The 16,440-nt window shown below is 39.5% G+C and overlaps 1 protein-coding gene across 18 annotated transcripts; it reads left to right on the forward strand.

Annotated features, from left to right (window-relative positions):
* Positions 1-7,715: 7,715 nt before the first annotated feature.
* On the forward strand, positions 7,716-16,135 carry LOC133883693 (uncharacterized). 18 transcript variants are annotated; one of them, XM_062323096.1, is made up of 5 exons: positions 7,716-14,422; positions 14,627-14,712; positions 14,854-14,944; positions 15,124-15,253; positions 15,527-16,135. In XM_062323096.1, the coding sequence occupies exon 1, from the start codon at positions 7,857-7,859 to the stop codon at positions 9,345-9,347; it is 1,491 nt and encodes a 496-aa protein (XP_062179080.1). In that variant the 5' UTR covers positions 7,716-7,856; the 3' UTR covers positions 9,348-14,422; positions 14,627-14,712; positions 14,854-14,944; positions 15,124-15,253; positions 15,527-16,135. The 18 variants fall into 18 exon arrangements, with proteins under 18 accessions (XP_062179080.1, XP_062179081.1, XP_062179078.1 ...); XM_062323097.1 differs by having other exon boundaries at positions 14,632-14,712; XM_062323094.1 differs by having other exon boundaries at positions 14,638-14,712.
* Positions 16,136-16,440: the final 305 nt, after the last annotated feature.

The following is a 16,440-nucleotide window of genomic DNA, read 5'->3' on the forward strand; positions in this document are numbered from 1 at the left end:
TTTTTCCGTCAATGAAAAAAAAAGATGGAGAAAATCCCCGCAACAGGGCTCGAACCTGCAGCCTGCATGCACGGAGCTAGCCCTCTTAACCAGGGGAACCAAGTTGCTGCTTGTTTGGATGACGGATATTAATTTAATTGAAGTATACGAACCACACCAGTGTTAAATGAGAAGGAAACACATTGGCCACACCCTCACAGAGGCATGCCCACACAATAGAGCATGTAGGTGGCGGCTCTGGCTCCTACGACGGCGGTGGCAACCACTCCGTTGCGGCTCGGCGGCGCCTCCCCCTCCCCTGCTCCCCCCTTGGCCGCGGCCCGCCCCCAACCCCCTTGCTGCTGCTAGTACTGCTGCTGTCGTCTGCAGAAATCTACGTGAGAAATCGTTGCTTGGTGTAGTCGGAAATTTGCAGAAATCGTGCTGCCTGGTGGAGCACCGGTGGCCTGCTCCTCCCTGTGGCCGGCAAGGAGATCTACATGAGGATCGCCAATCCTGTGGCTTTCGGTGACGGCACCAAGGTGATTTTTCTTTCTTCCCCTTTTGCTTCTTCGTGACTTTACTGAGCAGTTTACTGATGGTTTCTATGTTTAATTGGAGGACTGGAATTGGTCTTCCTTGAATCCGTATTCTGTTGTGAGGCAAGGAATGGTTCTTCAAAAAAGGGGAATTTCTCCATCTTTGACATCAAATGATATAAACTGTTGTCCCTTGTTGCCCTGTGTAGGAAGCTTGCTATTTTTAGGGCTCAATACTAGGAGTATTTTTTGACGGCCCACATCTAACACACAGCAGGTTCCTCTCAAATCATAACCAATTAGGAACAAATCAATTGATTGGTTTGCTCGCCGAATGAAATTGAAATGGAATGCTTGTCTAATATAAAAGAATATGCAGTGAACAACTGTGGATTAGCTTGATGTTAGAAGAAAATAGTTGAAATTGAGGTGAAGATCCAACAATTACCTTAGTTTTAGTATGCCACTGCATTGAACTTGTCATCTCGTATTTTGTATCAATATGTTGTACTAGCTCATCCTTCTCAGTTAACTGCAATAATTTGTAAGTAGTACCATCAAGCATGTTGTTTGTTTTGAAGAAAATTTAAACACCTGCATTTTTTGTTGTCATATGCCTTTAAATTTTACAAAGTCCTAGTACTATTAGAAGTTTCTATATCTTGACACTTAATTTAATTATTCTTTTCTATTTTTATCACAGTTAATCGATGGATTTGAAAGCCATTAAGAAATTGCTACTTTCTTATAGACCAAGTGATGATTACTTAGCTGGGGTAAATGGTTTTCTTGAGTTTGCATATAGGGAGAAAGGTTCTAATGCCAAGATATGGTGTCTATGTGTCAAATGTGTGAATAGGCGGTTGAAGAAGCGAGATGAAGTGTATGATCACTTAGTTTGTGATGGAATGCTACAAGGATATACTATTTGGGGTTGTCATGGTGAAACTGCAGCATACATTCGTGCTAACAAAGCATCAAATTCACAACATAAAGGAATAAATAGTAATATTCACCAGCTTGTCCATAATGCTTTTGGGTATGGAGATAACTAATTCCCTAATCATCAGTCCGAAGGCCCGAACTCATCAAAAGTTGGGCCTGATAAAGAAACAGAAGCTTTTTATAATTTAATTAGAGAGGCGGACGAACCTTTGTGGACAGGGTGTGAACTATCAAGACTTTCATTTCTTGTACTTTTGTTTCACACGAAATCCATTTACAAGTGGAGTAACAAGTCTTTTAATGATTTGCTAGCAATTTTACAGTTGGCAATTCCCAATGGTAAGAATTTACCTGAAAGCATAATAGAAGTGTTCTGATTAAGCTGTTACAACTATTTCCTTTTCTTAGCTTAATTGCCCTTGCATGTCAATATAGGTTGGAACAATATGTGTACTGAAGTCCGCCAAATATCCAAACAAAGAGCCTGTGGCATATGCAACTTTGCTAACTTGTGATCCAGATGCAGAAGTTGATGGTGTTAAGCTTGGTAATCAATTTTGGAAACTACGTATTACTTTTCCAATTGAACAAAGTGAGGTGCTGGTAAGGCCATGGCACCACTACAAGACAATCGGTGATGCAAAAGGAAAAACAATAGCTTGGTCTTCAACTTTTGTATGTTTGTCTTGGCTTCCTTTACTTTCAGTGAGTTATCTCTATATCATACAAACTTATACCCCTACAATTTATTGTTGTCCATACAGGTTGAAAAAATTAATTGTTGAATTTTCTATTTGGATCTATTCCTCGCCAACTCATCAAGACGAAGAAGAGGCTTCATGAAGATTAGCTAGCGATACTTATGTTTGGCTTTTCAGGACTCAATATCATGTTTAGCATATTCAAGAAACTCCAGTTGATATATGGATTAATGTGAATGATAATACCTTTATTTATTTCCATGTGCAATGCAATCTATCTTTTTGGTGTTCTTATATTGAATGAAAAGTATTGAGATAATAGTTTGTGTACTTTCATAAATTGCAAAAAATAATTATTGTTTCATCATATTGTTGAATTTGCTACAAATATGCAACTGACCAAAAACATGTGTTGCTGATAACAAACATGTGTTGTTGACAAGTGTTTGCAGTGTTGTTGAAATATGTGGCACATGTGTTGTTATAAATAGAGAAATGCGTTACAGGCCTCGTATGACAGCAACACCTATTCTTATGTATAACAACATTTACTTTGTGTTACACATGCTCATCCTAGCAACGCCACCTATAACAACACTTAACATTTGTGTTGCTAGAATCAGCAGCAACGCTTTTTTTACATACAACAACACATACCTGTGTTGCTATATGTCAGTCTTGTAGTAGTGATGACTAACTGCTAAATTATTTATTTGCTCTCTTGCAATCCAATCCTCTAACTTTGTTGGATTTGTAGACCGTAGCATTTGCATATCCATATTGACATATGGATCCACTACCACTGATTGTTTTAAAACTATGAAATGTGCTTAGGTGAATAAAACATAATCACTGGAATGGAATGTACTATAACCTAGCGTCCCTTTCCCCTTTAGCCTTCCCTCATGGTTAGATATAGGCTTACCAATTGCTTTCAGATCCATGTAGTTGATGGTGAACTCAAGAACCTTCTCCGTTCCCTAGCCTTGGACCATGCAACCTTTTAGCTAACCTCGGTTATGAACATATTTCTTCAGAATGAACCTTTCAAAAGGATCATTTTGATGCAGAAACACGGGGTTTAGGTACTTTATCTCATGCACGATGTGAATAATGAGATGAGGCACTATATCAATAAAAACAATGAAGGAAAAATACTCTCAAGCTGGCATATAGTATGGACCACATCTTCATGTACTTTGTTAGTTTGCTCGGATCGATAACCTTCTATGAAATTGTGTTGAAAAACAAACACAACTTTATGATTAGTTCTCGGACCTTATCCAACATAATACCTCAAATTACAACAGCAAGCAATTGTATCATTATCATGTGACAATCGTGGGACTTCATGCCAACTAACTTCAACGTTTTCATGTTCACTAATCTCTTTATGTTGGAGGAATAACTGGTCAGAACTTTGATTCCATGCAAGCAATTGTACAAGCTGATCTTCTCTTCCTTGCTCAGGGTGTAGCAAGCCATGGGAAGTTCGTTTGTCCCGTTGAATAGGATTTTAGGATACATAATTTTTCTTAGCTTCATATCTTCCAGGTCCAACCGTGCATTGAGTATATCTTTTGTTTTGCTAGGTATGTCTAGTAAGGTAGCAATCAAGCTTTCAAACATGTTCTTCTCCACATGCATGACGTCGATTGTGAGTCGGACCATCAAGTGCTTTCAATAAGGTAGATTCCAGAAAATTGATCTCTTCTTAAAGATAGGAGCAAGTTCTCCAGCTCAAAATTTTGTAATGTCTTTCCCCTTTCCATGGACAACTCTAAGATTCTTTACTATCTTATATACATGCTCCCCAGTGTGAACCTTCAGAGCTCGATGAGTCTCCACTGTCCCATCAAAAGCTATTTTATTCCTGTGGTACAGATGATCCAGGTGATAAAACCTACGGTGATCAATGTAGACTATTTTCTTATAGTTCTTTAGCCACAACACCCTTGTTTCATCCAAGCAACATACACATCCATTGTAGCCTTTTAAGTCTTTCTCGATAGGTTAGCAAGAGCAGCCAATCTTGAATCGTTACGAATAGCATTGCGCGTAGGGTGAAATGCTCACATTTGTATTCATCCCACATATGTACGTCATCTTTCTATAGTACAAGGAGATCTTCAAGCAATGGTTGGAGATACACATCGATATCGTTGCTAGGTTGACTCTACCCACTGATTAGCAAAGGTATCATAAGGAATGTCCGCTACATACACAACCAAGATGAAAGGTTGTAGATACAAAGAGTCGCAAGCCAAGTGCTATGACTATTGCTCATGTTGTCAAAAGGATTCATCCCATCCGTACTCAACCCGAACCTTATATTCCTCAATTTAGCTTTCAATTCCTCGTATTTTGTATTGATTTTCCTCCGTTGCATTCCATCAGTAGGATGTCTAAGCATTCCATCTTTCTTACGACCTTCGATGTGCCATTGCATCAACTCGGTATTCGCTTTGTTAGCAAATAACTGCTTCAGATGGAAGATTATAGAGAAATACCAAACCATCTTAGCAGGGATCTTTTATCCTTAGTCTTCTCCCCTATGTCATCGCTATCAATATCGTCAATATTGCATGTGTACCGTGATGTACGCAAACATGACACACTTCCAAGTTTGCATCCCCGTTGTGAAACAACATGCAGTCATTTTAACATGCATGTATTATCTCTACTTTCAACCCAACGAGCAGATAATCTACTTGCCGTGGTACGTGTTTTTAGGCAACTCGTTGCCCTCTAGAAGTAAGTCCCTCAAAAATCGTAACAACTTATTGAAGCCCTTTATCAGAACAACCATTGCTAGACTTCATTTGCAGCAATGTCAGCACAACATGCAGCTTGTTGTACTATTTCTTACAGCCCGGGAACACCGGTGTTTTATAATCCTCCTTCATGCGCTGAAACTTTTTGTGTTACCTATCACTAGAGAAGTCTCCCTCTGCGTTGCGCAATATTTTGTCTAGGTCATCGTCATCATTGCCGTCCGAAGTATCTTCAAATGTCGACATATTGATGTCTTCGTCAGTCATCATATCGTTGCCTCCATCTTCCTTGACTGTGGGCTGCTCTTCATGCACAACCTCCTCATGTTCATTATGCTTGGTCCAGCGGATATAGTCAGGCTTGAAACCCTTGCGAAATAAGTGTGTACGGATCTACTCTATGCCTGAGAACTGTTTCTTATTCTTACAATCAAAGCATGAACAGCATATATATTGATCATAACGCTTGTTTTTTAGCTTTCTGTATGCCGCAGCTGCCTTCAAAAAAGCATCCACACAATGAAAGAAATGGGCCACGATGGTTAAACTTGTACATCCATGTTCGGTCCATATGCAAATTTATGATTATGATTATTATTACATTTTAGAAATCAATAAAAAAACCAGTGAAATGATAACTATGCAATATTTCAAAATGCACATCTAATTTATTGAATTACCTCTCATCTTAATTGTTTCATTTTAGATGGTCCATCACCTTCTGGTACTTGGTCCGGGTCAGAGTACCCACCTTCTCAATAATGCCACATCCGCTTGAGACTAGCAGGTGGATTTACCATCCCTACAATACAATATTCATATTCAATATGTTGATCTATTTAGAGATGATTTTAATCTGCGTTACTAATTCACTACTAGAAAATTAGAGCTAGGTTTTAATCTATTTAGATGTGATTTCAACGTTTTTTAATTGAAATTATTGTTAAACATTTAATAATTTCCTGAATTAATTAAGCTTAAGCTGAGCTTAATCCTAATTGGAAAGTTAATTATGTTTAACATGAGTGTAAGTATTTTTAATGAATATAAATAAACTAAAAAGATTAACAATATTGATGAACTTCAAGACAATATATACACATCCCACTTGATAGTACGGTATACCTATATTCAAATTCAAAAATAAAATGAATTTAAATCTATTGAGTAACTACATACCGTTTCTCTTTTCCTTTTCGAGGGTTGCTAGTGTCTTTTGACTTTTTCATGGGACTAATACTTCTTCATGGTTGCTAGCGTTAAGTTGTTTGTTGTCATGTCTCCCTACATAGATATGGGCTATACATGCTGCTTCTTTTTTCCTTTTTAAGGGTCGCTAGTGTCTTTTAACTTTTTCATGGGACTAATACTTGTTCATAAATTTATTAAATCTTATTAGTCCCTTAATCATTTGTCATCAATTATCCAAAACCCACGTAGAGACCCTAGATGCACTTTCAAGGATGATCTGACGACTTGCGGTTTTTACAAGTGGGAGAACGAGTACATATCTTTTCTACGCTGCAAGGGATTATTGGAATAAGCTAGTGTGTCCTGCTATGTTAACAACAGCCGCGTTGGTGAAATTGGATATGAGAATCAACAAATTCTAGAGTTGAAACATCAGATTGGCCAACTGACAAATGAAATCATAAAAGGAAGCAGCATATAGTGTCGCTGAGCATAATAGTATGCATGGGGGAAGAAAGGAGTTGTAGCAGAGGGTATGTGTGTTGTTATTGCTTGTTTTGGTTGTATGCTGAGAGTGCTTATTGTAGTGATGTGCAAGTGATGTGTAGTGTATGTCATGCTAGCTTTTGAATTGTGAAGTGATATGCAAGTGAACAATGTTTCTATCAAGTTTGACAGTGCGCATAAGACTAAATTGCTTTAGGTTTGTATCACTGCAGAGAAACATAGTTCTTGTTTCAGAATGTACATTGGTTATCGATATAGTGCGTAGAAGCATATGAAAGAGCTGGACATTATTGTAACGGAGAATATCAAACTATGATGCTTCAATGATTAGTACCAGAAGCAGTATTTATGCAAACTAAATTCTTTAAGCAAAATGCAAATTAGTTGCACAACATGTGAACATGATATTTCACAGTTCTGTGAATAACATAGCATCAGGTCCAGAACAATCATGGTCAACTCCTTGCTATTACATGTTCAGAAGTATAGAATTGGCTCTATTTTACATGTCCAGAAAAAACACAAAATACACATACCCAAGGCAAATATTAGTATCATAGGCCTAGCTAGTCTGAGAGTTTTCTAACAACTGCGATGCACTTGAGGTAGCCTGAGCCTTCTTCTTCCTTGGGTTTTTTTTTTTTGGTTCTTCTTCTTAGGGATTTTCTTCTTCTTAGGTGTTTCTTATTAGATGTCTATTTCTTTTATGGTGTCTGCTGTTCACCAGTATAAGTGGTAATTTATCTTTTCCTAATTTATGAACAATTTGATCAAAATGACCTAACAAGAACAACATAAAAAAGTTAAAAGTTGATTGTTACCCTTTTTTTTTTTTTATGTTGCTGCACTACCTATATCCATCTTCTCATTAGATGCCTCCACAAGGTTGCAGGTCTTTTCAAAGTGATAAAAACTTTTATATCTAACCACTCTCAAAGTACCAAATCTATAAGGGACGTACGTAATGGCATGATTCAGATAGACATAAAATTACGATAGCAGCTATCAACTTTCGTAAATTATAATGATACCTTTTGAATCAGATAAAATTATAATAGCAATTAACACTGAATAATTGATCCAACATATGCGGCGCCTCTAACCCAATCCATCTCCAAAACAAAACCCAACCCGTCTCCCCTCCCTCTCCGATCCCCAATCGGCCAATTCTCCGAATCCTTAACCCTAATCCCCTCACCGCCGCCGCTGCAGCCACCGCGATGCTGCGCTCGCCGGGCCACTCCCCCCGCCACCTCTCGCCGTCGCCGTCGCCGTCCCCCGCACCCTCCACCCCTCGCCCCCCCTCCCCGGCCCCCTCCACCGCCTCCGCCCTCGCCACCACCTCCTCGAAGCGCCGGCTCCCGGAGGTGCTTGACGAGGACACCTACGTCGCCGCCATCGAGCGCATCATCGAGCGCGACTTCTTCCCCGATCTACCCCGCCTTCGCGACCGACTCGACTGGCTCCAGGCCGTGCGCTCCCGCGACCCGCTCATCCTCCGCGATGCCCAGCTCAAGATCCTCGACCGCCGCCGCCGCCTCCAGCGCCAGAGACCCGCACCTACCCCGACGCCGGCCACCTCAACCGCGCTCCGCTCCCCGTCCTTCCTCACGACCCCCTCCGTCACCGCCTCCGTCGCCGGTGAGTGCGCCGAGGAGGACGAGGACGTCGCGGCCGCTCTCTCCCTCGATGGCTTCTTCCGCCGCTTCACCAGCGAGGACAACGAGTCCTTCTCGCGCATCCTCGAGAAGGTCAACCACCGCCGCCGCGAGCGCTACGCCCACCTCCTGGAGCCTTCCGAGTCCAAAAGCTCATCATTGTTGGAGGACACCGCTCGCGACAGGATTACTGATGGGTATGGCACGTCGGGGCAGCCGCCGAGTACACTCGAGGGTGCCAAGTTCACGGCGAAGAACCTGCTCATGTATCACCCGGCTGACCGTGGGGAGGCGCCGCTCACTGAGGAGGAGCGTGCTGAGCGGCTCAAGGGTATGACCAAGGAGATTGACAGGTCAAACACCAGGCTCCATGGGAGGGCTACGGCTGATGATGCAAGGCCCAAGGAAGAGGAGTCCGCCATACTGTATGCACCGGTTTCAGGCTCCACCCCTGGAGGGATGGTGTACAGTGATCCCGACAAAGCGAAGAAGTATGATTTGGAGGATCTGAGGAAGACGCCGAACCCATTCTATCTTGAGTCAGACAAAAAGTCAGACAATGGGTATAGTTTTGTGAGGACACCATCACCGGCACCTGGTGTTGATGAGTCGCCGTTCATGACATGGGGTGAGATTGAGGGAACACCACTGAGGTTGGATCCTGATGATACACCGGGTGGTTCTGGAGGTAGTGAGACGGTGCATTTCAAGATCCCACCTCCACCTGCTCGCGATGTCAAGGCGCACCTGCTTTCAAGGGATGCTGCAAGGAAGATAAAGGAGCGGTCTAAAATTTTCCACAAGCCACCATTACCATCCCCTGCGAGGGGAGGCAGTGCAAGCCCTAGAACTCTCTCGCCTGCAGCACAGAAGTTTGTGAGGAATGCCATCTCAAAGTCAGCAAAGTCCTCAAACACCATTGATGAGTCGCTCCGTGCGAGCTACAGAGGTTCAACCCCATCTGCAAGCACTCCCAAGACAAGGTTTTCAAGAGACCCAGGCTTTGGATCACAGTCTCCGTCAACGAGGCAGGGTTCCACCCCTCCCTGGTGATTTTTACTAGACCTCAATGTTATATCATAAAATGGATAAATGTTCTTGCTTGTATTGTAGTGAATTATGTTATCATGTAATGGAAGTGAGCCCTATTTACCTTGAATCTTAGGGGTAACCTGACCAAATCACAGGCTTAACTTTTCTTTGCACCAAGTGCATCGTGAGTTTTCAATAACCGTACAAATATTTGCATTGATATTAGATTTTCTAGGCCAATGATGTCTATATAAAAAATACAAATGAATGTATTTTTTGGCAACAATGGGGAAATCCAAATAACTTTCTCCAGTCGCATAAGATCGTTTATGATTATCTCCTTGGGCTTGTGGGATAGCATGTGCTCGAGATGGTTTATGACCTTGGATTTTGCACGATAACATGTGGTTTATAACCTTGGATTTGTGCGATAGCAGGTGCACAAGATTGCTTATCACCTTGGATACATGTGATGCTTGACATGTCATATAATGATTAGGTCGGATCATATTAGAATTAAGAAAGGATGAGTTGACTCAATGCATGTATCTGTAGTTTCACTTACAGTCTTGCACTGTCTTATCTTTATTCAAGTTTGTCATATCTTCGTTTGATTCAATTGATTTGGTGTAAGGATGCAATTAACACATACATTTTCCACCCCTCCTTGGCGAATTTTAGTTTTACAGTCTTGCACTGTCTTATCTTTATTCACTTACAGTCTTGCACTGCCTTATTCTAGTTTGGCATATCTTCGTTTGATTCAATTGAGTTGGTGTAAGGATACAGTTAACACATGCATTTTCCACCGCTCGATGGTGAATTTTAGTGGGCCCCAATGTCATATGGACAAGTGTTCTTTCCTTGTATCTTAACAACATATTTGACCAAAAGAATGGAAGTGACTCTTATATACCTTAGGCAACCTTAGCAAATCACCGGCATGAACTTATCGTTGCATGCCAGGTTTTGAAGTGCATCTTGAGTTTTAATGGTTACAAAAGTTACCTTGGTATTGCATATCCTGTCGCTATAATAGTTGGGAGTGTATTTCGCATGCCGTCATTCCTAACAGAAACATCTAAAAACAGAAATGAATGTATTTTGGTGGCAAAGTAGAGAAATCCAAATAACTTATTCCAGGTATACAAGATGGTTCATCACCTTGGATTTGTGTGATAGCTACACTATAGCTTATCACCTTGGATTTATGTGATACTCACTTGACATGGAGATGGAGTATAATGATTAGGTCAGGTCATATTAGAATTAAGAAAAGGTGAGTCACTTCATATATGTTTTGGTAGTTTCTGTTAGTCTTACACTATTGCAATATTTAGTTCATGTTGGGCATTTGTTTGTATAGTTCTAATGGGTTGGTGTAAGGATTCAATTGGCCTGTGGAAAATTTGCGAAAAACTTGACCAACGTAGGAGGAACTAGGTGGCATTGAAAATAAGAAGAAATAGGCACTCAAATTCACCTCGAAGAGGACTCCATCTTCGGTGGTCTAGGCATACATCCACACCCTGAACCAACTGAGTTAGGCTCAGTTCCTTGTTGAAAATATACAGATCCCACTCATTGTTGTGAATGGAAGTGACTTGAAACCTTGCTGCTTGTTGACAGCAATAAATTCCAGAATGCTTCCAGGACTTGGATACAAGGACCTAGTAGGAAGACTACTGTAAGGCATTCTGCTGATCATGTTCTGGTTTATGAATTGTAATTGAAAATTCCATGATATGGAGTATCAAATTTTGATGTATCAACCAGGTCTTTTTCCTTTTTGTCTAGTTACTTATCATGTTCAGCCTTTCAGGTACACTAAACAATGTGAATGTGTAATGGATCATGTGAAAGATGCTCGAGTTCTTGGAACTTATGGTATATCCTGTTGCTATAATTGTTGGGGGTGAATTTCCTATGCGTCATTTCTTACAGAAACATCTAAAAATAGAAATGGATGTATTTTGGTGGTAAACTAGAGAAATCCAAATTACTTATTCCAGGTATACAAGATGGTTTATCACCATGGATTTGTGTTGTACTTTCTTGACATATCTAATATAATGATTAGGTCACATTATATTAGAATCAAGAAAAGGTGAGTTAACTTAATGCATGGTTTGTTAGTTTCACTCGCATTCTTACACTATTCTATTTTTGGTTCATGTTAGTCATATGTCTGTTTAGTTCTACAGGGTGTAAAGGATTCAGCCATGCTGCTGTTTGTTTCCAGCAGTAAATTCAGAATGCTTCCAGAACTTGGATACAGGGACCTAGTACGGTGAACTACTGTGAGGTGTTCTGCTGATTATGTTCTGGTGTATAAATGTTGCATTTGGAAAATTCATGACCGCATCGACCAGGTTTGTTTTTGTCTAGTTACATATCGTGTTCAGGTACAGTATATGAATGTAAATATGTAATACTTCTTGTGAAAGATGTTTAAGTTCTTTTCAAGGATCTAAATAGCAGTTTTAGCTGCGAAGCAGCATGGCGGAGAAAAAAGCTACAGCAGCAGCTATGCTTTGTACGGTTTTATATTAAAATAATAGAAAACAATAAATATGTGCGCAAGATAGTTATAGCCAACAAATAAGAAAAACTAGAATGAGGGCACGGCTTTGCTGCGCTTGGTATTAGACGCCTAATGACCTTCAATTGTTAACACTCGTTTTGCTAGTCTCGCTTGATAATACATATCCCATGCATTTATTATGTATTTAACTAATTTTAGTATCATCTGGACCGCGTATTTATTATTTTTGTTACATGTAATATATGACCCAGTATTACAATATCATGTGCAATTCTAATATGGTTTAGTGTTGATAACTTGCTATATTTGCACAGATCATGAAAAATAATAGAACTATAATCGATGTAGTAAGGAATATATCACAACAGTAGATAATTAGGTGATATGTATGAAATTATAAAAAGTCTTAAGCGTTGATAAGCTAGTTCAATAAAATACATTCACAGGAACTTAAAAAGTAGTAGGTAATATTGGAGATCTTCATTGTAGCATTGGAGTTATATGGTACTAATAATTTGGTTGATTGATGCAGGAGATCTTCAATTTGCTTGGACACTGTCTGCAAAGCTAAGAATATGTAATTTGTGTTGCATCTCATATCTGCTTGCACACCAAATTGTATTTTGTTGAGAACTTGCTTCCGACAACCGTTGTGAACATAATGGAGCTCTTGTAATATATACCCCCAGGACCTTGCAATTTCATTTAGCAGTGTACCTTGTTGTACCTGGGTGAGAAGTTGTAGTTTGTGGTGTTGCTGGAGTAGAGTTGTTTAATAATTGTAATCCCGGAGTTCTATGCTGTGTGTTGTTTGGAGATAATTAATAGCTTCTATAGCAGCATTCTCTTCAGTTGTGTTCACTGTAGTTGATGGTAAACCATATATGTCATCGATTTCGTCATCGGTGTATAAATCATCATGATGTAGGTAGAATGAAACTGATGCAATGCATATATCTTCATTTGCCCAGTCATGGTAATAGGTAGTTGATGGTAGGATCAGCTGCTTTAGAATTTCATCAAAGATAAGCTTGGGTGCTATTTTAATTTTGTGTGTAGCCTCATGATGTCCTATAAAATAAAGTGATAATAATATAAATGTGTATGAAACACTCGTAATGAATCTAATGATTGTTATGTTTAATGTGGAAATTATCTTGCAGTGGTGCCATGGGTTTGTTCATGAGGCTGTTGAAGTCTGTATTGATATGCCCATTTTTTTTATGTGCAACCAAAATTATTGTCTTCATATGTTAATTTGTAGGGCCTGCACTGGTAACCACAAAAGGTGCTGAATTGCTGGCTCTACTTTTGACAGCAGCCAGCTTGTATTGACAGCTTGTATGGGCTTTCAATCAGTCAGAGAAATGGTATTGCAAGAGTTAAGGAAACAGCACAGGCCTGAAATCATAACTGCAATGGAGGAAAGATCAAAAGATGTGGTTCCTGGAAAGATAAGAAGGGGTTAGCAACCAAACTTTATAGCTTTAAACATGAACCTTCATCTGTGTGCCCACAAGTTAATTCAAAGGAAGGGCAGATGGTTTGCAAGTGAATGGGGAGACTGGATCAGCAAATCTTGAGACCTACCTTAGTACTAGTTCTGTACTAGAGAATGATTTGGATCAGGGATCTTCATGATCAGGCAAGAACTATGATGCTAGTTATCTTTCGGACGTGCTAATCTTTTCTATAAAAGAAATGGAAAATAGTGTACTTATTATTTGTGTGCAAATATATGGTTTAAACTGATGGTTAAAATCTGGTGATTTATAATTGTTCCATGTCAATATCATGATCTTTTTCTTTCTTTCTTGTAGAATTGAATGGTTCTTTTCATATTGTTTATATTTTCTCACTTAGAATCATATCCTGACATTTTTACAACACAAGTATTCGAACATTCTTCTCACGTTTACATGATGAATTCTACAAACGTGCAATGTTCACGCAGATAACATGGCTAAAGGTTGAACTGTGCAGGTTGCTCGAGGAGAAAAGATAAGCTGACCTAAGGTTTATTTTTTTTCTTTTTGTTCGGGACATATTTGTGTCCGTATGAGTTAAGACTAGCAACTTGTGCTCAATTTAAGTATTCAGCTCTGGGTAAAATAACTTAAATAATATTTCTTGGTTCAATAGATTTAACATATCCACAAATTGCAACATATTTTCACTTTGGTTTGAACACAATTATGCCTATTGGCGCTCTTCATACCATATTTGAGTCTACTGTTTATTTTTTGGAAAAAAGGAAAGATTAGAAGGAACATGCCTGCTTTATCTCCTTCACATCTTCATGACACATAATTTTTTTTCTTGAGTGACTAAATTGATCTTTTTTCCTGTTCCTGGGTTTCATGACACATCTAGTTAAAATTATTTGTAAGTTAAATCATACGAATTAATTTTGTGTTGTGGCACTTTGTTAATTTGGCCCATTAATATGTCCATAAAGCTAATATTTCTTTATATTTTCAGAGGTGAAGAGTTGGAAACAGCTTTAATGGAGATGGTCAAGCAGGACAATAGAAGAATGTTGAGTGCTAAGGTATGATGGTATCTGGAATCACTTCCTTTTTTCCTCTCAGTTTATGGTTTTATGATAATCAAATATCCTTGAACTATTATATGTTTTGGAATTCTTTCTGAGCAAAACAACCACTTCATTTCCAGACGATAATCTACTTTTAGAGTTTTAGTCCTTGAATCCCCTTTTTAGTCAAATAACTTTCTATATACATTCTTGACTTAGAAAAGACTCAGGTTGAGACATTGGAGGTAGAGGTATCTGAACTGCGAAAAGCTTTTGCTGACAAGCAAGAGCAAGCAATGCTTCAGGTGTTGTCTTACTGCCTACATTCTGTGCCTATAATCTGTTGGTTCTTAAGCATCGTATTACATGATCCTCGCAAGTCCATTGGACCATCTGGTTGTCTAAAAATATCCACACATTAACTTGCCTGTACCGATCTTGTTAAGAATGGAGCAAGAACAGAAAGTGACAGAAGATGCCCGCATAGCTGCTGAGCGAGATGCTGCTGAACAAAAATACGCTGCTCACGTACTCCAGGTTAATTATTGTAGGAACTTCACTATCAATATTCTAAAACTGCTACTTTCTTACTGGTCTACTTGCACAATTTGTTATGCCATCAATATTTTAAAACTGCTACTAACTTGCTGGTCTACTTGCACAATTTGTTATGTCAGAAGGCAGATGCCTAAGTTTTCCGTACCTTTTGTGTGCAGGAGAAGTATAAAGCAGCAATGGCAGCACTTTCACAAATGGAGAAGAGAGCTATAATGGCACAAACAATGCTGGAGGCTACAAAGCAGTACCAGGCTGGGCGGGTTAAAGCCAACCAATCTTCACTTCAAGGTATGTTGTGGTTGCTACACCTTCACAGTACCTGCGTCACTTACGATCAAAAGCCTATTATTTTTCACGCTGGGCATGACTAATTTGCTTTTGATGCATGTGTCTCACTGTCTATTGCTTCAGTTGGTTTATATTCCTCTCCCGTTTATCCCCCCTCTATCAGACCTAGTGGTTTTTTTGCCACCAAACATATTTGATTGACATTTTCACTTTTCTTTACTTTTGAATACTATCTTAATATGGTAATACTTCATTTACTTGGTATTTCTGCAGTTCACCACGTGCAGACAGTGTCCTTAGGAAGACGAATCAAGAGCCAAATCAAGATGCACCTAACAGGAGAATAGGTGAGGTGGGTGGAACTAGCCTGTGCGGGGCGGTGGGGAGGCCTTGAGGGAGCGGAGCCTCTGACAGGGGAGTCACAGGAGGCACTGACTGGTGGCGAGGTGTGCAGAGCTAGCCTGCGGTGGTGCAGGGTGGTGGGGAGGCTCTGAGGGAGCGGGGCCTCCGACGGGGGAGCTGCAAGAGGCACTGACTGGTGGTGAGATGGGCGGAGTTGGCTTGCGGCGGCGCGGAGAGGCAGGAGGAGGGTGGATCTTCCTGGTACCAACCACCGGATTCAGAGAGGAAGCCGCAGGATCTAACAGCCGGCAGAGAATGCCGTCTCGATGCGAGACGAAAAGGAAAGATGTGTACATTTCAACCTTATAAAAGGTGTATTTATAACTAGTAATAAATTTAGAATTCAAATTAGCATGTTATGGTATCACATTGATAATAGGTAGGATAGTACAGCTAGGGATGAAAAATGGATAGTAGATATCTGTATTATTCTATATTTGTATTTGGTTAAATATAAATAAAATTTGTATTCGATTGACAGACGGATAAGAATATGGATGTATCTGAATTTGTTTTGTAGATATAAATATGGATATATTTGAATCTGTTTTCTCATAAATGGATATAGATGTGAATAACTTATATATCCGAATGTAGAAATACTTTTATGGAATAGAAATATGAGTAACATAAAGTTCTATTCTTTATCTTCTTTTACTTAATTGTTTTGATCTATTTATTATTTTATTATTTGGTATTTACCATGTATATTGTAGTGATAAATTTAACCATTTTATCTCCTATCTGATAGTCTAAAATCATCTAAAGTCATGGTACTATATTAA

The sequence above is a fragment of the Phragmites australis genome, chromosome 10 (genome assembly GCF_958298935.1).
Source record: "Phragmites australis chromosome 10, lpPhrAust1.1, whole genome shotgun sequence".
NCBI classification, from domain to species: Eukaryota; Viridiplantae; Streptophyta; class Magnoliopsida; order Poales; family Poaceae; genus Phragmites; species Phragmites australis.